Source organism: Xenopus laevis, chromosome 5L (genome assembly GCF_017654675.1).
Source record: "Xenopus laevis strain J_2021 chromosome 5L, Xenopus_laevis_v10.1, whole genome shotgun sequence".
Taxonomy (NCBI): domain Eukaryota; kingdom Metazoa; phylum Chordata; class Amphibia; order Anura; family Pipidae; genus Xenopus; species Xenopus laevis.
In genome coordinates this window covers 124656786-124678914 of record NC_054379.1, presented here as the reverse complement: position 1 = coordinate 124678914, position 22129 = coordinate 124656786, and the positions used below count along the sequence as shown (strand labels likewise).

Below are 22129 nucleotides of genomic sequence, written 5' to 3'. Positions count from 1 at the left end.
TCGACTATTCGACCATTCGATAGTCGAAGTACTGCCTCTTTAAAAAAAACTTCGACCCCCTACTTCGGCAGCTAAAAGCTACCGAAGTCAATGTTAGCCTATGGGGAAGGTCCCCATAGGCTTGCCTAAGTTTTTTTGATCGAAGGATATTCCTTTGATCGTTGGATTAAAATCCTTTGAATCGTTCGATTCGAAGGATTTAATCGTTCGATCGAAGGAATAATCCTTCGATCGTTCGATCGCAGCATTTGCGCTAAATCCTTTGACTTCGATATTCGAAGTCGAAGGATTTTAGTTCCTAGTCGAATATCGAGGGTTAATTAACCCTCGATATTCGACCCTTAATACATCTGCCCCTATGTAATACTGATACTAATACAAAAGGCAGGATACATACTGTACTGTATATGAAACAACAAACATGGTACAAATATGCATGTGGCTTTATTCACAGAATATGATGGGTCTACTGTACAGGGATCTTATAGATTAGAATATTGCCAATGGTGTTTTTCTTTGATTTCTGTTTTATTTCTTAATTTTCTTTTTTTTGTTACAAGTGATCTTTAAGGCTAATGTCATACTTATAATGGGAATTGTTGTGCCAAAAGTTAAGTGTTGTCACCTCCTGCAAGTTCATGTTCTCTGAGCAGAAACTCCATTTATCAGAAATCCTGACATGACATTGAAGTTAATGGCATGGTGATCAGCACCAGCGCTAGGAAAGGAAAGCACTGGAGCTATAAGCTTGTGGACTGAATTACACTGGTTTATGCTTAATGATTGGCAGAATCATCAGAAGCAGTTGTGATTGGTTGAGAAGCAATGAGTTAAGGCAAGAAAAAGCCAGGCTGGGGGGAGAAATAAAGGGATGTGGTGTCAAGGGAAGAAGCAGTTCACTCTCCTGCTTTGTTATATATTTTGCAAAAACATCAGCAGTTTTCTTCATGTTCTCACATTATTTATTAATAACTGAATGTGGATGTTTTCCTGAATGCACTATTATGCATATTATTAATTGTTATATTGTGGTTTCTGTACCTTTATACAGTATAAACGTGAGAATCAGCATTGTATTAATTCATGTTAATTCTGAATGCTTGACCCAGGAAATGTTTCCGATCAGCAATGGAGTCACAAAGGAATTTTTTCCATCTTGAGCCATAATTGGAAGTAGCTTCAGGCTGGGTTTTTTTGCCTTCCTCTGGATCAAAACAGTGGATATAGGATAATGTATTTTAAGTTTTATTTGACACAGCAGTGGTTTGACCTTGCCAGAGTACTGCAGGGGAAATTTTAGAAGAGGGAGAAAGGAGGTTCTCTCCTGTGACTGCACAGTGGTTTAATTGATACAGACGCAACTACTGCTTGTGCTAGATGACAGCCTTCTTGGATTTCCTATCATCGAGACACTGCAGATTCTGGACCGACAGCAGGGCTGCGGAACGTCTCTTATACAGACTTGTAGTTTCTTAAATATTTATTCTTGGCTTTAAATTGGCCAAACATGGTTAATTACACAATAATCCAGTTATATGACAAAAAATTAATTTTATCACAGCAAACAATTACAATGTCTTTTTAATATGAAACAGGATTTTCTGATGTATTATTTTCTTGCCCGTCTCGTTCATAGGCAGAAGCCTCTGAAGAAATGAGAGAAAATCTCAATAATATTTATGAAAAAATGGCACTTTCAGACATTGCAAAGACATATCCTCTGAAAATAAATGGACAGGTGAATATATGTATAGTAATTAAATTTAAGTACTTGTACAGAAAGTTTTAATGGCTCATTTGATTGAACAAGGAACAAGTTGCAGTGAGGTGTGCACCCATGCATCACCTTGAGTGAAATTAGATTTTTAAAGTTCTAAGTTCCTTAAACAATTTAAAATAATTTTACAATTATGTCGACAATTACTGCAACTTGAAATGACTGAAACTAGAAATACTGGTGCTGCAAGACTAGAAAAAGTCAATATTAACAATTAGGGAGTTATATACGGTACTTAAACTCAGATTTATCTCAAATAATTATTAAACCCAATTTATTAAACTCGACCAAATTCCCATCTACAATTTTATCTTATTTATTTGAAGCTTACTTTTTGCAGCTTCGGGGTATAATAAATCTCGAAAAGTTTTTTCCCCACAAAAAATTCTAGTTTTTGCCCAAAAACCCAGACCAGAAAAAAATCATGGTTTAGTAAATAACCCCCTAAGTGTACTGTTTCTAAGATAGTGGCTTTGTGAGGGCATAACCTTTTTTAAAGGACACTATACCTGACCATCTGACATGAATTAATGCAGCTCTAACTGTAATAGAAAGAGAGTAAAAGAAACATTTCTGTGAATAAAGCAGAAGTAATTAATCTAAAGCCTCTGTTTTGAAGTTACTTGAGTTGCATTGCAGCCCAATACATTTTTGCCTTATTCCAGCATAAACTTTGTATGGAGGGCACAAGCCGATTTAACAGCCATCACAGCTACTTAATATCAAAAACCTAAAGTATAATTGATTCTATGTGACATAGCATTGTAACATTTTATATTTATTTACACATGCCTTGCCTTTGCTTAACCAGCAAAGATTTTCCATGTTCTGCTTTATTTCTTTAAAATGGAAGGGAGTTCATCCCTATGATCTCTGTGTATAATGCCCTGCTGCGTTTTACAAGTCATTACACAGGGCCAATACCTTACTCTGTAAAACTCAGGGGCGTAACTATAGAGGAAGCAGACCCTGCGGCTGCAGGGGGGCCCAGGAGGTATAGGGGCCCCATGAGGCCCTAATTCATATACAATTTCAATAAATATTGGAGAAACAAGTCAACCTCTAAACATTTTGGGGGCATGAAAAATAATTTGCTGTGGGGCCCAGTAATATCTAGTTACGCCAGTGGTAAAACTGGAAGTGATTTGAGAGCACGGGAACATAAAGCCAAGTTTATATTTAATTTACAATAAAGTGCTACGTAGTGCTATGTAAATAAGAACATATTCACATACATCCAGTCCATGTAGGTGCACTTGATATTTTGCTATGCCATTTATTTCCACTACTATTTATTTTCTGCTACTAACATGTTTATTAATTGCAGAACATTAACTGGTTGAAATTAATAAATACCATTATTTCACCTGGTGGGGTTTCTGTTGAAGAGAATGAGCAAGTCGTCCTTATTTGCTCTGATTATTTAAAGAAATTAAGGTTTTTAAAGAAATATAAAGCCAGGTGAGTGTATCTGTTAGGTTTACATGCTTATTTATTTGCTATAATTTAGGATTAGTATTTGACTTTATTTCTTTAACTCTAACATTTCAGGGAACTCCAGAACTACCTTGCCTGGAGGTATATCCTTTCGGTTTTAAATGATCTGAGTCTTGAATACAAGAATACTGGAATTCGAATGAAAAAGGTGAATTACGTTTTCATGTTGCTACAGTGTTAAAATAAGCGTAAAGTGTACATTTTGAAATATGTTGACGAGAAAAGACTCACCTTCACTGCTTACTTTATTCATGCTTCTTCTCTATATCTTTTCTGCTCTTTCATGTAGTCTCTTGCTTCTTTAATCTCATTTTTCACACCTCTATGTGTTCTTTGACATATTCATATTTTTTATATTGTACCCATGTTGATCTTTATCATATGTTATTTATAATGACACTTACAGGCACCCATACACAACTGTCTGAACCTTATGATGCTTGAAACTTGAATTTTTCGAGATTTATTATACCCCGAAGCTGGTAAATTACCAAATACGAAAAAACTCCATCTCAAACCTGTTGAGGTCATGTAGATGTCAATGGCAGATGTTCCTTTTCCAATTTGAAGATATTGTGGTCTGCGTTGGGTTTTGTACAGGGTTTTTGGGCAATAATGCAAATACAAAAAATTCGTATAACTCAAGTTTTTCCCACAATTTTATCGAGACTTTTGCTGAACCAAATTTTTCAAGTTATTTATTAATAGATAAGGTAAAATCATGAATGGGAGTTTGGTTAAGTTTGTTTTATTGAAATTATGAGAAAAAATTTAGTTTTAGTAAGTAACCCCCCCCCCAAATGTGTACTGGGTGTATATAAAGCTTTTGGACAATTGTATATGGTTTGTTTGTCTTGAGAAAGGTTCTCTTGTTCTAAACAGGACCATTTTCTAACAGGCATTATATGGAACTGCTGTGGATGAGTCTGTTTGGCAGTCGTGTATCACATTCCTCAATGACAACATGGAGGATGCAGTCGGAAGGTTATATTTAAAAGAAACGTTATCTGCAGACATAAAACATGTGGTAATACAGCAATACACATACAGTAGAATAATGACAAAAGAAAATACCAAGTAATTTATAATAAAAAAATATTTATCAAATATTCTATGTACTTGCTATGAGAAGGTCAAAGTCAAGGAAATAATTGCAGATATTCGTAGAGCATTTTTGGAAATGATGGAGGAGCTGGAGTGGATGGATGAAGAAACTAAAACACGAGCAGCAAGAAAGGTTACATTTTATATACAATTTATATATAATCTGAAATTACCTACATGCTCCACCCTTATGTTATGCTCCCCTTCTGATGGTGCAGGCAGTGTGGCTGACAGAGGCAGGCTCAACTCCTTAGGGTGGAACATGCATTTTGCGCAAAAAAGCATGGTGCTTGCCCCATTATATATGAGCTGTCTCATTAAATATTGTTATTTCTAATGTTTCTCCCTTTCATTTCTAGGCTGCAAACATTGATGCAAGGATTTCTTTTTCTGAGGATATCATGGATGATTTGAAGTTAAATGAGAGTTATTCAGAGGTAAGATAAACAACATTTTCAAAGACTAACTAAACCAATGCAAAGTTTAACTGTTTGTTAACAGTTTATACTATATTATTATCATATATCAAATATGGCCTAAATTGTAACCATTCTAAACATTTTTGGCAAAACTAAACGGGTCAAATTCGCCTCAGCCTGAGTGTAAGTCATTGTTCTGTATTTCACACAGTAACACTTGGCACATACATATTGCCTGTACACATGTACCATGAATATGTCAAATAGACTGTACATATGTTCTTGCATGGCAAAGAAAACAATACCTGTTATCTGAAGATTACTCTTTAGGTCAAAAGTATAGCCTTCACCATTTTGAAAAAAAAAAGAATTATATTTGCAGCCAGTTACAAATTACTCATATTAAAGGCATGTTTTGAGCACTGTGTTCTTTGTCCCTATTAAATTTACATGTAGGGTCCAGGGGTGGAAGGTGGCTGACATGTGTGTGACATGGAGCCCTGTACTTAACACCTGTTATGTCATGTAACCAGTAACATAAAAAAAAAATGTTTTTAATTCGTTAGCATACATAGAAAAAAACACCAAGAATAACTTATTGAAACTCCGCTTGTGCTCATCTTCAGTAAGCGATCAGGCGAGAAATCGTGTGGCGCCTGATTTTTCCCCCCTCCCTTCCTTATAGGAGGTAGCCAGAGAGGGAAAATCCAGGGGCGCACAATGGATTGTCGCCGTGTCGCCTTTTCTGAAGAAGAGCGGAAGCAAAGTTTCGGTAAGTTATTTCTTAATAAAGGCTTTGCAATTTTAAAGTTTAATTTCTCTTGGTGGTTTTTTTTTTCTATCCATACCAACAATTTTTTTATGATGTTACTGTTGTCCTTTAAATACAGAGCTACATTGCACCAAAAATAAACAAATATTTTTATGATGCAATTAAATCAATGAAATATTTTGGTTTGTTTAAGCTGGAGTTCAAAGAGGATGAATTATTTGAAAATAAACAGAAATATATAGAATTTGTTCAAAAGAAAATGGCAAGTAGACTGAGGGAACAGGTTAACAAACATGAGTAAGTACTACAGAGTTGCTTTTTGTTATCTGTGCTGAAATCTGTTTCTCTTCCATTTTAAAATGCCAACACAACTCTATCAAGGCCAAAAATTCTGAAAGCTACGTACTGCATGTATGTATATACATTTCTACTGTACATATAAATATATATATATATTAATATATTTATATAGTGCTATTGTATATACTGCACTGTACCTTGGTACAGTAAATTGGTGTCATAGATTTTACCAACACTAAAATATTCAGAGCTGAAATGTCAAATAATGACTGCATTCATGACACTGTGTAAAAGACATTAATAAGATATTAATACTTATCATGCTCTGCGATGCATTTGTGGGACAATGAAGTATTGTGACATTATGAAGCATAAGATACCAAAACAGTGTCAGAACTGGAGTATAAAGAAATGATTATACTTATAAATCTGTTGCAATACTACCAACATAGAGCTATCTGTTCTTTTAAAATTCAATTTAAGGACTAAATATAAAAGTGGGCCAAAAGCAAACACATATTTTAAACTTGGGTAACTATGCAATCAGGTAAAATGTAAAGAACACATGGCGAAAGAAAGTCTCAAAAGTTTTACACTATGGGGCTGATTAATCCACTTTAAATTTGTACTGTGATTCAAGGTTTTTTTGCACTGTAACTCAAATATTTGAATTCAAGATTCCAAACCTTGAATTTAAAAGAAAAGTAGTTTGCAAATTCACTGCATTCAAGTTTTTTTTTTTTGTTTTTATTTGAATACATTTTTTAGTTTTGAGTTTTTAATAAATAAGCACACGTCCAAATTTGGTGAGTTTTCAGGTTTTTTCAATTAACAAAAATGTAAAATTCACAAATGAAAATTATGGAAAACAGACCTCTGTGTTTGTTCATACGTGAATGTGTGCGCATGAAAATGATAAATACAGACAAAATAAACAGACATTTCTAAATAACTGTAGGGTGCTAACAACATCTTTGTGATTTTTCTACAGGTGGATGCCTGGACCAGCTCATGTAAATGCATTTTACTCACTTATGTTTAATGAAATAGGTAAACATTTACTAACATTCGTGTTTCATTCATTTTCATGAATCATATTTGTTTGCGTTAACAATCGTTGATTACACTTTTTACTATAAACAACAAAAAATTTTCATTTATTAAACTAAAAAAACACGAAAACACAAAATTGTTGGTTTATAAAAAAAAAAGCCTCTAAACCAAGGACTAAAATCAGAATGTTCATAAATACACAAATACATTACTTTTCAGCCAACTGCAGCCTGTAATTCACTAGAATATTCAGATTCAGTTTTTTTTGCAATCTTTGTAACTGACTGACTTAATATGCTATTCAAACGTTATTACTGTATTGGGATGCATTGGTTTTAGTGGCATAGGAAGTAATATATGCTTAGCTAAGTAGAGAATAGTATAGCAGACTCAATTTGGTTCTGTACATTACCACAATGAATTTTTAATTAAACAACCCAGATGCAGTTGAACTGCAGACTTTCAGCTTTAATTCAGTGAGTTGAACAAAAAGATTGCATAAAAATGTGAGGAACTAAAGCCTTTTCTTAACACAATCACTTCATTTCAGGGGCTCAAAAGAAATTGGACAAATTAAAAACTGAAAATAAAATGTTCATTTCTAATACTTGGTTGAAACCGTTTGCTGGCAATAACAGCCTGAAGTGTTGAACTCATGGACATCACTGGATTCTGGGTTTCCTCCTTTTTAATTCCCTGCCAGGCCTTTACTGCAGCGGCTTTCAGTTGCTGTTTGTTTGTGTCCAAAATTTAGTCGTCAACAAGTGAAATGCAGCTCAATTGGGTTCAGATCAGGTGACTGACTTGGCCATTCAAGAATATTCCATTTCTTTGCTTTAATAAACTCCTGGGATGCTTTGGCTGTATGTTTTGGGTCATTGTTAGTGATGGGTGAATTTGCGCAGTTTCGCTTCACCGAAAAATTTGCGAATTTCGCAAAACAGCGACAAATTCGCGAAACGGCGCAGGTGTCTAGTTTTTGATGCCGGCGCCCGTTTTTTTGACGCCGGCGCCCGTTTTTGACGCCGTCCGTTTTGGCAAAAAAAAAATTTTTACGCCAGTGAATTTTTGCCGCGAATTTTCGCGGGTGTTTTGCAGATTTATTTGCTGGCTGCGAATCCCGCAAATTCGGCGCGAATTTGCGCCTGGCGAATAAATTCGCCCATCACTAGTCATTGTCCATCAGTATTATGAAACGCCTCCCAATCAATTTGACTGCATTTGGCTGGATTTGAGCAGACAGTGTCTCTGAACACCTCAGAATTAATTCAACTGCTTCTGTCCTGTGTCACATCAGGGATAAACACCAGTGTCCAAGTGCCACTGGCAGCCATGCACTCCCAATCCATCAAACTGCCACTGCCATGTTTTACAGATGATGTGGTATGCTTTGGACCATGAGCTGTTTCACGCCTTCTCCATACTTTTTTTTGCCATCACTCTGGTAGAGGTTGATCTTGGTTTCATCTGTCTAAAGAATGTTTTTCCAGAACTTTTAATTTTATATATATATAATGAATAAGAATTAATGAAATATGGTCATAGCTTGTAATTTGCCAAAGTATTTTACACTGTAACCAAATGTTTGAAACTTTTGTAACAAGGAATTAGGTTACATCATGGTCCATGGTCCAAAGCAGCCATTTTATTTTATCAGTATCATAGATATAGGTTAAATTGTGAAAGATGAAAGGAACAGTCTCAGTATATGGCACATGTACAAAAAAATAAATTGAAAATTATAACAGACTATTGTTGCCTTTAGTGTTTCCTGCAGGGATTTTGCAGCCTCCATTTTTCAGTTTGTCACAGCCAAGCGCTATAAACTACGGCGGAATTGGCTTTATCATTGGACATGAAATAACACATGGTTTTGATAACAGGGGTAAGGAATTGATTCATTTTATAATTCCAGTTTAGCTTTTAATACCTACAAAGGTATTACAAAGGGTTCATTTGCCAATTCCATGTCTTTTACACTGTGGATACATTCCCATTTACAACTGTGACTTTTGTAACTGGCACCCTAAAATGCAGCTTTTTGGGTGAAGCACTATACATTTTAGTCTCTCCTTCTCCTATGAAGCATAACCAATAAAGGAAATATAATTTATATAATTATATAAATATATGCAATATAATTTATTTGGCCTGTATGTACAAAAAATGTTGGGTTCTTGAAACAAGGATCAAGAACCCAATCATGTTGTGCATGTCTGTGTAGAGCATATGAGTATTACATCTCATTAACATGGATTTCTAGCAAGAAGTTAAAATTAGAAAAAAAACTTCTACCACTGCTACTGCTACTGTCAAATTACTTTAATTGCAGGGTGCAACTTTGATGAGCATGGTCATCTAGTGAACTGGTGGACCAATGGATCTATGATGAACTTCAGTAATTTGTCCCAGTGCTTTGTGAACCAGTATGGCAACTACTCATGGGATGAGGCAGGAGGTCAATATGTAAGCTATATTTAAACTGGGCTCTTGCTTCTTCTTAAACAAAGAAAGAAAAAAAAATTCATGTTAAAAATTGTAAAAACATTGTGTTCAGCTGTGCTACTTGGTTTCTCTGTATGTTGTCTGAAATAGGTCAGTACAGAAGCTTAACAAGTGGTTTAATGAATACTTCGAAAAAAGATGTAGGGTAGAGCAGAGTTATGAATTGCATTGAATCTCAGGGTAATTTGTTTATATTTTAGCTAAAAAGGACATCAGTGCAGGGACTGTTTGGAGCAGTCAATATTTGTTGCCATCTTGGGTGATAAATGATCATATTTTGGAAATATTCCTCTGAAAGTTACATGATTTAATTATAGATTGGAGTGAAGGACAAAGCAGCCCCATAACCCCTGAGGAAGGAGATTTAATTCAATATGGCTTTTACCATTTAATCTTTTGAAGATTTCATAACAAGCTTTGTATGTGTTATCACACTTGGAGCTCGCCAATGTTTTTCTTTTTGTTTCATAAAGGGGAGGGGACAGGGGCGACGAATGGCAGTGGGCCTAGGGGCGTCCACTATGTAAATCCGGCCCTTACAGGGCATCTTTTGTGGAGCCTGTTTGGTGTTTTACTTGTTTTTTTAGAGAGTGACCTCTAAAGAGTACTGCAGGTGTGTTTGGCTAGACACAGGCTGGTATTATAGGAAAGTACAGATAAATATAACTACAAATATGATCTGTATCTGACCAGGATTTGTGCCCAAGTGTACATGGCCAACTTTGAAGAACTTTGGCATGAGCTGTGTGCCAAGATTGGTGTTGTTTGGGTCTAATGCATTTTGACTTGGCAGGAGTAAGTTAAATAAAGGAATTGTTCAGTATAAAAATAAAAACTGGGTAAAAAGAAAGGCTGTGAAAAATAAAGAATGTTTTAAATATAATTAGTTAGGAAAAAATGTAATGTATAAAGGCTGGAGTGACTGAATGTCTAACACAAAAGCCAGAACACTACTTCCTGCTTTGCAGCTCTCTTGGTTTCCACTGATTGGTTACTGCCTGGTAGGAGGCTCCACATGGGTCATAACTGTTTGCTTTTGAATCTGAGCTGAATGCTGAGGATCAATTACAAACTCACTGAACAGTTATGTCCCATGTTACCCACCTTCAAGTCACTGACTAACTCAGAGTTAGAGAGCTGAAAAGTAGGAAGGTGTTATGTTAGACATCTGCTCACTCCAACCTTTATAGATTATATTTTTTATTTTGCACAGCCAATCTATTTACCCAGTTTTTATTATTACATGGAACTGTTACTTTAAGGGCAGTGGTCAGTTTGTTATAATAGATGAGTCAAAAGAAGCAGAGAGAGATGTTGCATATAGATTTTGCAGGCCATTGTGTGTGGCTGGGGAACTGCAACATTAGAAATGTGATGAGATGATAATCAGAGATGGAGAAAAGGGTTAAGAATAACTTGGAAATTGAGCAGAATCTAGAATTTAGAGAATATAAGATCAGGAGAGATACCATTGGAGTGAAAGGGGGCAAAACAGAACACAGAGGTAAGAAAGGAGGATGTTGACTTAAATTATGAGGGTAGACTGTCAAGGTTGGGGTTGTTTTCTCTGGAAAAAAGGTGCTTGCGAGGGGACATGATTACACTTTACAAGTACATTAGAGGACATTATAGACAAATAGCAGGGAACCTTTTTACCCATAAAGTGGATCACCGTACCAGAGGCCACCCCTTTAGACTGGAAGAAAAGAACTTTCATTTGAAGCAACGTAGGGGGTTCTTCACAGTCAGGATAGTGAGGTTGTGGAATGCACTGCCGGGTGATGTTGTGATGGCTGATTCAGTTAATGCCTTTAAGAATGGCTTGGATGATTTCTTGGACAGACATAATATCAAAGGCTATTGTGATACTAAACTCTATAGTTAGTATAGATATGGGTATATATAATTTATGTGAAAGTAGGGTGGGATGTGTGTATGGATGCTGGGTTTTCATTTGGAGGGGTTGAACTTTGTCTTTTTTCAACCTGATTTAACTATGTAACTATGTCTCTATGTAACTATGTTTGCTAAAGAAGTTTAAAGATAGCACAGAGTTTAGGGTTGTTAATGGGTATGTTAAAGTCACAAGCCTCATGAATGGGGTGTCAAAGAAAAATTGTAAGGCTGGTTCAGGCAGACAGTATATGACAACAATACAGGAGAAAAGAGCCTAATAGACTAAGAAGTAAACGTAACAATTACAGTACAGCCATTTTAACAATATCTTGCCTTTTTGCTTAACACCAATTGATAAGTAAAATTACAAAATATGTAGCATATTTTTAAATACCAAATTATATTGATGCTTTTGTTGTTGCAGCTAAATGGCATCTCTACATTAGATGAAAATATTTCAGATAACGGTGGAATAAGAGGAGCTTACAGGGTACAGTTTGTTACTTCTATGCAAAAAGAATCTTTTACTGCAATTCTGGATCTCTGTGTTTAAAATTAAAAAATTCCATATATTCCATAATTTAATTTTTATTAATGTTGTTATTGATTAGTATAATGTTGTATTATTTTACAGTAAATTAGAATAACAACCTAATAAAATATCCCTGTTTGCAGATTTGTTTGCACTCCTTCCTGTGCTGAATAAAAATAAAATCTCATCTATTGGCTCAATGGAATAGACCCCCATTGACCACTTTGTCATAAAAAGTGATATGATTACTAGGTTTACCAAGCTATAATTAAACAAAGTATCACTCAGATATAGGAGTAAACATGTTTCATTTAGAAAAAAGGGTATAAAAAATAATAACCCTTTTAAGTACATAATTACCAGTGCTAAAGACTCCATAAATAGAATATTTTGTTTTTTCTCAGACAACTAATACTCCCAGTAACATTGTTGTTCCTGAGATATATTAGGACCATAGGTCAGTGTTTCTCTAAAATTGATTTACCCCATAATCAAACCTTGCAGAATATGGGTCACATATGTCATGGGCAAGATATAGTACAGATTTTGTGAAACCCTAACTTTAAGCCCCTACATGGAAGCTCTGCTGCTTTGCAGCGCTGGTTTCCTGAGTTCAATTCCAGGGACTATCTGAAGTTTGTATGTTCTCCTGGTGTCTGAGTGTGTTCCCTTCCACACTCGAAAAACATAAGAGTCAGGTTAAAATTGGCACTGTAGTGTGTGAATGTGTTAGAAATCTTGCACTATAATCTCCACTTTGGCAGGGACTGATCTGAAGGGTGTATAATCTCTGTACAGCACTGCAGGAATGTGCCAGGGTGATATAAATGCCAGGAAATAAATACAGGAGTGGGCCCATCCTCCATAAGCAGTTGGAATATAAAAACCACAAAGCCAAGCAATACTATATGATACATTCACTGCATTATTAATTAAAACTGAGTTTTTTTAATTAAGCAACTGTGTATAATAATTTTCTTCTAGGCATATCTCCAGCTGTTTACTGATATTTGTTATTTTAATTTTCATTCTGTATGTAATGGTAAGCAGATATTTTCTCATCTGTTTGTGCAGCATTCAGTTACATTAATTGGATATTTATATAAACTGGATACTGCATATGTGCATTTATTATGTTTGTGCTAAACATACATTTTAAATATGAAAATCATTTCTGAAGGCCTTCAAGAACTATGTGAAAAGTCACAGGGAAGAAGATCTCCTCCCTGGAATTGGCCTGGATAGGGACCAACTATTCTTTTTAAGCTTTGGACAGGTATGTAATGGGGCACTTTTAGATTTAATTTTATCACTTATACATACTAATGTCTTGACATAACAAAATATTTTAACATATTTAATATTTTTTAAATATTGATACAATGTGAGGATGTGCATGTCTTCTGTCTCCTACAGATGGCTATACTTGCTAAGAGGGGCAAGGGTTGATAGTCCAAATTAGCAGATCTGAGAATGAGAGGAAAAGCAGCTTCTCTATTTTTCTCATCTGCTCATGCACCATCAACCCACTGAGAAGGTACAAAAGAACAATGGGAAGGTAACCAGATAGCAGCTCCCTAACACAAGATAACAGCTGCCTGGTAGATCTAAGAACAACACTCAATAGTAAAAACTCATGTCCCACTGAGACACATTCAGTTACATTGAGAAGGAAAAACAGCAGCCTGCCAGAAAGCATTTCTCTCCTAAAGTGCAGGCACAAGTCACATGACCAGGGGCAGCTGGGAAATTGACAAAATGTCTAGCCCCATGTCAGATTTCAAAATTGAATATAAAAAAATCTGTTTGCTCTTTTGAGAAATGGATTTCAGTGCATAATACTGCTGGAGTAGCACTATTAACTGATGCGTTTTGAAAAAAACATGTTTTCTGATGACAGTATCCCTTTAATAATATGCTCTGAATTTGTTGCATTACTGACATTACTGACATTGGAGACCTGGTTGGAAAACATTAATTTGCTAACTGATGTGTTTTGAAAAAAACATGTTTTCTGATGACAGGATCCCTTTAAGCTTTCCAGAAAAGGGTAAAGTAAAAAATCCACAAAGCTACTTGAGTCTGGTTTAAAAACCTAAACTGCATTTTCTCTAGTCGGCCCTCCTGTCAGTGCAGATGTATGGGTTATGTCCAGGTTCACCTCTGGAGGCAGGACAGAAGAATTGGTCTCTTGGCCCCTCCCTCAGGATATATAGGCTGGCTCCACCTCTGTTCCTCAGTTCTTTTGTCCTGCCTTGGAGGTGAAGGATAGAAATCTCACTACTAATTTTTTATTTTATTTTCCTTTACAGATGGAGGCATGCAGTGCTGTCTCCCAACGTTTTGTCTGTTCCCTCCTTGCTGGCATGTGCAGCAAGTGGAATATTGACCACACATCCTATGGATATATCCAGTGCTATATACTAGCACTATGCCTGTTCCCTCCTTGCTGGCAGATTGCAGCAAGTGGAATCTGAAGGCCACAAACCATGGGGCTTTGTTTGGCTATCTCCTCCCTGCTGGGCCTTCTCCCTTTGCTGGCAGTTTGCAGCAAGTGGAATCAGGAGGTTAAATACCACGGGGCTCTGTTTGGCTACTCCTTAGTCTGCCTATCCCTCCTTGCTGTCAATTGCAGCAAGTGGACTGGCGCTGCCTCAATCAGCACTCTACCCAGCTTGCACTATACCTCTCATTCCCTGCATACCTTTCCTGTAAGGGCGCGCCCTCCACAACAGCAGCATCCTGACTACAGGCCATTCTGCGATCAGGCTGCGTGGTGAGCGCGCCATTCAACGGTGACGCGATCACAGTGTGTCTTGCATTGGCGCGCCTAGGTCGCGCACATGCGGCTTCCTTATATGGCGCAGCGCGATGACGTCATCGCCGCCATTTTGGTTTTACCACGAGCGCATACCTGCAGGGCGCGCAGTCTGTTCTACCCCTTCTGGCGTTTTCCAGTATCACAGTTAAGTTGAAGGAGCAGCATCTCAGCAGCCACCAGCTTCTACAGCCACCAGTATCTGGTAAAGCCATCATATTTCTATAATATGGAGAGGTCAGACTCTTTAAGAGAACTCAGGGAGGATATACAGGCTGCCAAATCTGTTAAGAAACCAGCTAAAAAGCCTGTCAAAGGGGCCAAATGCAAGAAATGTAAGCATACACTTCGTAAGTCAGAATCCACATACTGTACTGACTGCAGCCCCATGGAGCCACCCATCCTGTCTCCTCAACAGCTCACAACTAACAATTCACCCTTGTTGGAATTACACAGTAATGATAATTCTTTGCCTCATACACCAATCACAGGCAGCGCAGCACCACAAGTTCCTCCACAACTAGGGGACTTCTTAGAATGGGTAAAGACGGCACTTCAGCCACCCACTTTCCAACAACACACCACTAAGCGCAAGGCGCTGGACTCCACACCTGATGCTTCAGATTCTGAGGCAGGCCCTTCCTCCCGCATAGATGCCATGTCTTGTTTGGACTCAGTTGCACCAGAGTCAGGGGAGTTGAGCTCAGATTCACAGAGTGATTCAGACACTGAACAGCCTACTTTTGCTAAACCTGATATTTCAAAGAAACTCCTGAGGGAGATGATGGCAACTTTAGAAATAAAAGATGAAACAGTGACAGTCTCAAAAGCAGATAAGGTGCTGGGGGTCCATCAAAAGAAATCCCGTGCTTTTCCTATTTTTACATCCATCACTAAAACTATTGATACTGAATGGTCACAACCTGACCGCCGTTTTACCTTGTCAAAACGTTTTTATGACACCTACCCTGTTCCTGAAGAACAGCGCAAAGTTTGGGATAAACCTCCTAGGGTAGATTCGGCCATTTCTAGACTCTCCAAACAAACTACATTACCAACTGAAGAGTCCGCATTTAAGGACCCCATGGATAGAAAATTAGAGTCTTCCCTCAAACGAGCATACTCTCAAACGGCAGCAATCCTCAGACCAGCCACAGCGGCAGCAGGCCTTGCTCGCACAGCTCGCCATTGGGCACAACAAATTGCCCAGAACCCTCCTACTTCAGCCCAGGAGTTAACAGGGGACATGAGTAGACTGAACACGGCCCTTTCCTTTTTAGCCGATGCTGCGTTAGAAATTATTCGGTTAGCAGCAAGATCTTCCGCAAATTCGGTGATGGCCAGACGAGCTCTCTGGCTTCGTCACTGGTCAGGGGATACCGCCTCTAAGAATAAGCTATTGAAACTGTGCTATACTGGTGAGTCCTTGTTCGGCCCTTACCTCAAGCAAATCATTACGGAAGTTACCGGTGGGAAGAGTACTTTCCTTCCACCAGGAAAAAGAGGGCGCATGGATCAACCCAACAGATCCACCAATAGGCGGACATGGTCCACTCCTACCCGCAATTTTCGTTCCTTTCGCTCACCTAACTTTCGTAACACCAGCTCAGACCAAGGTGCAAGACGTAATAAGACGCAGTGGCAACAACCGGGTAGGCACCGAAAGCCTACCACCACTAAACCCACCTCTACTTGACTGCCCCCACCTCGACCCAGCATCCAAAGTAGGAGGTCGATTGTCAAACTTCCTGTCATGCTGGGAAACTCACGTCCTAGACAATTGGGTTCTGCAAATTATCCAAAATGGCTACAGAATTCATTTCACCAAATTGCCCCCAAGAAAATTTGTTCCATCCGTAGTACCTCCACACAGACGACAAGCCTTACAACAAGCCGTCCTGGACCTACAACAATCACAAGTTATCGTTCCTGTGCCTCACCCTTCAAAATTCAAGGGATTCTATTCCAATCTCTTCCTGGTCTCCAAAAAAGAAGGATCCTTCCGGCCAGTACTGAACCTCAAGAGGTTAAATCAATTCATTCACAACCACAAATTCAAAATGGAGTCGATCAGGTCGGCCATAGCTTTCATGGAACCCGACTGTTTCCTGACGTCGATCGACCTCCAGGACGCGTACCTCCATGTTCCCATCCACCCCAGTTCTCAACCCTTTCTCCGTTTTGCAGTCAACGACCAACACTTCCAATTTGTGGCTCTCCCGTTCGGACTTTGCACAGCTCCAAGAGTGTTTACCAAGGTGCTTGCACCATTGATCGCTCACTTGAGAACTATGGGGATTCATGTGTTACCATATCTGGACGATCTCCTACTCAAAGCTCCGACTCAGGAGCAATCTGTCAGGGACACAGAGATCACTCTGCAAACTCTTTCGCAACACGGTTGGCTGATAAATCACCGAAAAAGCTCCCTCCTTCCTTCCCAGAGCATAATTTTTTTGGGCCTTCGATTCGACTCCCAACACCAGACGGTTCAACTTCCCGAGGACAAGATCAACAATCTTGTCAACAATACCACCAAACTTCTACGACAAACCACAGTCACAGCCAGCGATTGCCTTCAGCTCTTAGGGTTCATGGTGTCCGCTCTCGAAGCAGTTCCGTTTGCAAGATTTCATCTGCGTCCTCTACAACGCAATTTTTTACAATGCTGGAACAAAAATCATCAGGACCTTCAGCAACCCATTCCCATCTCTCCTCACACCAGGAGCAGCCTTTCTTGGTGGACCAACCGATTGCACCTACAATCGGGCAAAAGTTGGGCTCCAGTCAAGTGGGAAGTGGTGACGACCGATGCCAGCCTGTTCGGCTGGGGAGCTGTTTACCGCGAACACACTCTGCAAGGTCGCTGGGACCCCCAAGAATCCCAACTACAAATCAATGTGCTGGAACTTCGAGCAATTGTGTTGGCCCTTCAGGGCTGGTCCAGCCTTCTCCGGGCGCACCCAGTCAGGATTCAATCAGACAATGCCACGGCAGTAGCCTACATCAACAAGCAAGGGGGAACTCGCAGCAGACAAGCGATGCTGGAGGCTACCAAGATTCTGACATGGGCCGAACTCCATGTTCCGGCCATCTCAGCGGTGTTTATTCCAGGAGTCCTCAATTGGGAAGCCGACTTCCTCAGCAGACAAACACTGGACCAGGGGGAATGGAGTTTGCATCCTGAGGTCTTCTCCCAAATCACCAACATGTGGGGGGTACCAGACATCGACATTCTGGCATCCCGACACAATTTCAAAGTTCCATGTTATTGCTCCAGAACCAAAGATCCCGGAGCAGCGTTCACGGATGCGTTAGTGATTCCCTGGAACTTTCACAAGGTCTATGCTTTCCCACCGCTTCCGATTCTACCCAGAATCATTGCCAAAATCAAACAGGAAGGGTCGACCACTATCCTCATTGCTCCGGACTGGGCCAACAGACTGTGGTACTCAGATCTGATCAGCATGTCCATTTCCAGGCCCTGGAGACTGCCCATGCGGTCCGACCTTCTCCTGCAGGGACCAGCACGTCACCCCAACCTGCCTCTGTTGCGTTTGACGGCCTGGCACTTGAAACCAAGTTGTGGTCCGAGCGGGGGTTTTCCCCGGCGGCTGTAGATATTCTGCTGCAAGCCCGAAAAAAGAATACAGCCATAGCTTACTACAAAGTTTGGAAGACGTTCATTGACTGGTGCTACAACCATCAGCAGTCATGGGAAAGTAGCACGTCACAGATTATTACTGACTTCCTGGCTGCAGGGTTTGCAAAGGGTTTGGCACCTAGCACTCTTAAGGCTCACATATCTGCCCTCTCTGTTCTATTCCAAGTGAAATGGGCGGATCATCCGGATATTCAGCAGTTTTTCCAAGGGGCATTGAGGGCCCGGCCTCCCTTTAGGAACCCCACACCTCCTTGGGATCTGACGTTAGTTTTATCTGTCTTACAAAAGGAGCCGTTTGAATCTCTTCACAGCTGTGACCTCAGATGGTTGACTCTTAAGGTTGCCTTTCTCATTGCGATCACTTCCGCCAAGAGGGTGTCTGAGATAGCGGCATTGTCGCATAAAGAGCCTTGGCTGGTTATTCACAACGACAAGGTTGTACTTCGCACTGTTCCTGGTTTCCTCCCTAAAGTCGTCTCGGCTTTTCATATTAATCAGGACATTGTTCTTCCCTCATTCTGCCCGAATCCACATAATGACAAAGAAGGTCAACTTTACAAGTTGGACGTTGTGAGGGCAATTCGGATTTACAAACAGCGAACGGCTGGTTTTCGACGATCGGATTCTCTTTTGGTTTCCTACTCACCTGCGCACAAAGGCCTAGCGGTGTCCAAACGCACTATTGCTAGGTGGCTCGTAGAGACTATCAACCAAGCCTACCTGCTCAGCCACAAACCGAAACCGTTCAGAGTGGTGGCCCACTCTACTAGAGCACAGAGCACCTCATGGGCTCTCCAGAATTCAGCTACACCAGAACAAATCTGCAAGGCTGCTACATGGGCTTCGCCCAACACTTTTATCAAGTTTTACCAGTTACACGTTTTTGCTTCTACATCGGCCGTGTTTGGCCGTAAAGTTCTACACGCTGCAGTTGCTGAGAGACATGTCTGAAATTCATTTGGCTTAAATCAGCTATACCCACCCAAATTATTGAGGGACAGCTTTGGAACGTCCCATACGTCTGCACTGACAGGAGGGCCGACTAGAGAAAAAGGGATTTATACTTACGATAAATGTTTTTCTAGTAGGCCCGAACTGTCAGTGCAGTAAGTCCCACCCAGGCTGATTTTAGTATGGGTCTGTGGACTCTGTTTTCTTGCCTCTCTCTCTCTATGTTCCTACTGTTGTCTCTTGACCTTCCTTCATTCTGCTGTCTCTTCAACCACCTCACTGAGCTTTATAACAGAACTGAGGAACAGAGGTGGAGCCAGCCTATATATCCTGAGGGAGGGGCCAAGAGACCAATTCTTCTGTCCTGCCTCCAGAGGTGAACCTGGACATAACCCATACGTCTGCACTGACAGTTCGGGCCTACTAGAAAAACATTTATCGTAAGTATAAATCCCTTTATCTCAAACTGAAACTAATATGTTGATATTTCTACTTTTTCAAATGATTGCATGCAATTTGAAAGGAATATTTTTGTTTAACTTTTCTGTAGATTTGGTGTGGAATGCACAGACCTGAATATGCTGCTACTTTAATAAAAACTGGTTCTCACACCCCAGGAATATTTAGGTCAGTTCAATTGTTTTTCATGATAAAAATCCTGTAAGAGTTTTTTGGGCAATGCATTCAGATAGGAAGCCCTGGAGAGTGGAATATATTAAGCTAGACTTTAGAGAGATGATGTTCTTCTATCAATAACTTCTGGTGCAGTAGAGTTTAATGGGTGAAAATTAACAAACCAGGAATGTTTAATATTTACTAGACTGAAATAATCTAACAGAGGTGTAACTTTTTTTATTTGCCTTTTTATTTTGCCCGAGGTTAACACTAACTTGCCATGGTCAGGTGTAACATGACAAGAGTAAAAATAGTTCCCTTTTCACCCTGTACCACATCCTTTTTTAATAGGAATAGTGGGTATTTGCCCAATTCTTTTAGCTATCCAGTGTTCCCCCATATATAAAGAGGGCTGCCACAGTTTTGCTGCAGTAGAAATTCTGACCTGTTGAGATGTGACAGTCGGGTTAGAAATCCTGCAGGCGGGAACTTCAAGTAACAAAGACTAGTGATGGGCGAATTTGGGAAAAATTAGCGAAACTGCGCCGGCGTCTCGTTTTTTACGCTGGCGTCTGTTCTTGATGCCAGCGTAGTTTTTTTTACACCAGCGTACATTTTTTTTTGCCCCGGCACATTTTCGCTGCAGTTTCACGAATTTATTCGCCGGCAGCGAATCACGGGTATTTGCGCCTGGCGAATAAATTCGTCCATCACTAACAATGACTTACAAAAGCAGACCTGTCAGCAAAAAATTATTAACATGACTTTTAAAGGTTACTTTAAATATACATAAATATTTCAAAGAGTAGTTCAACTGACTACCTGAAGAACAAAGAAAATACTAAAGAACACTACTACTGCTTTTCAGCTCTCTTGGTTTCCACAGAAAACTAGGCAGTAACCAATCAGAGACTTGAGGGGAGGTCACATGGGTCATAACTGTTGCTTTTGAATCTGAGCTGAATGCTGAGGATCAATTGCAAACTCACTGAACAGAAATGTACCATGTGGCCCCCCTAGTCGATGACTAACTCAGAGTTAGAGAGCTGAAAAGCAGGAAGTAGTGCTCTGGCTATTATGTTAGACATTCAGTCACTCCAGCCTTTATACATTACATTTTTCGTTAACTAACTATATTAGAAACATTTTTTATTTTGCACAGCCTATCTATTTACCCAGTTTTTATTTTTACTCTGAACTGTTCCTTTAAGTAAACCTTCTTGAAACATTGACCAGCAATAAATGGTCTCTGTTAAAGCTGTAGCGTACCATACAATTACGTATTCATATACAGTAGGTGGAACTGGTTATCTCTTTTTGGCACAGTATTTGCTTGTATTGTTTTACAGTACAACACAGAGCAACGCTAAAGGCTGTTTGGTTGCTTTAGATTTTCTACATCTTTTTAAAATCTCGGTCATTATTTGTAGTGATCTTCAGTTCATATCAATTTCACTTTGGTAAGATAGTCCTTTTAACAGAATATAGGTTTTAATTAGGTAATAACATATTTTTTATTGTATAAATAAATGTCATACTTCTGAATATGATACTACTTCAAATAAAAATAACAATTGAGAATTTTCTTTTCCAGGGTAATTGGAACATTACAGAATTCACCAGAGTTTTCCAAGGCTTTCTCATGTCGCAACAATGCCTATATGAACCCAGCAGTAAAATGTAAATTATGGTGATGGTGGCACTATACAAAGTAGTATTTTGCTTGACACTGAATAGGGAGGTAATGGTACAGTGTTTTCTACAAAAGATTTGAAAACAAACAGAATCTGAATAAAAAAAAATAAGGTTAAGAACGTGTATGGCAGTTACTGTTCATTAGACATGTTATACATCTCCTGTTACAACTTACATACAGTATTCATACAATCGCTGGCTTTTAAAAGACATAAAAGTCATCCAGGCTAGACTCTAAACATTTTTTCATCCCCTAGCACAGTGCTGTCCAAATTCTGTGGTACCAAGGACCAGAAGTTTTGGGCCTACTTGGTGGAGGGATAATAATCGAAGTCAGTGTTGACCACTCCCTGCTTTTTAAACCACACCCACTTGAAAACACACCGATGTTACCAAAAGAACTTTTAAGATCATGTCTATTTTGCCCAACTGTCCCATTTTTCGCTAGACAGTTGTAATTTTCACAGCTCAATCCGCAGTCTCGGATTGATAGTAAAATATCTTGACTTTCTCTTTGATCTCCTGCACTAA

At 39.1% G+C, this 22129-nt stretch overlaps 1 protein-coding gene across 1 annotated transcript in view; it reads left to right on the top strand.

The window, feature by feature from the left end:
• Positions 1 to 21921, top strand: part of mme.L (membranemetalloendopeptidase L homeolog) — a 33867-nt gene extending 11946 nt beyond the window's left edge. The window contains exons 9-22 of the mRNA XM_041563365.1: positions 1637 to 1738; positions 3105 to 3238; positions 3329 to 3422; positions 4173 to 4301; positions 4407 to 4511; positions 4738 to 4815; positions 5763 to 5866; positions 6861 to 6919; positions 8688 to 8807; positions 9255 to 9388; positions 11748 to 11813; positions 13036 to 13131; positions 19839 to 19915; positions 21498 to 21921. Coding sequence (XP_041419299.1) covers positions 1637 to 1738; positions 3105 to 3238; positions 3329 to 3422; positions 4173 to 4301; positions 4407 to 4511; positions 4738 to 4815; positions 5763 to 5866; positions 6861 to 6919; positions 8688 to 8807; positions 9255 to 9388; positions 11748 to 11813; positions 13036 to 13131; positions 19839 to 19915; positions 21498 to 21597 — 1398 coding nt within the window. The 3' untranslated portion in view covers positions 21598 to 21921. The remainder of the gene's footprint in view (positions 1 to 1636; positions 1739 to 3104; positions 3239 to 3328; positions 3423 to 4172; positions 4302 to 4406; positions 4512 to 4737; positions 4816 to 5762; positions 5867 to 6860; positions 6920 to 8687; positions 8808 to 9254; positions 9389 to 11747; positions 11814 to 13035; positions 13132 to 19838; positions 19916 to 21497) is intronic.
• Positions 21922 to 22129: the final 208 nt, after the last annotated feature.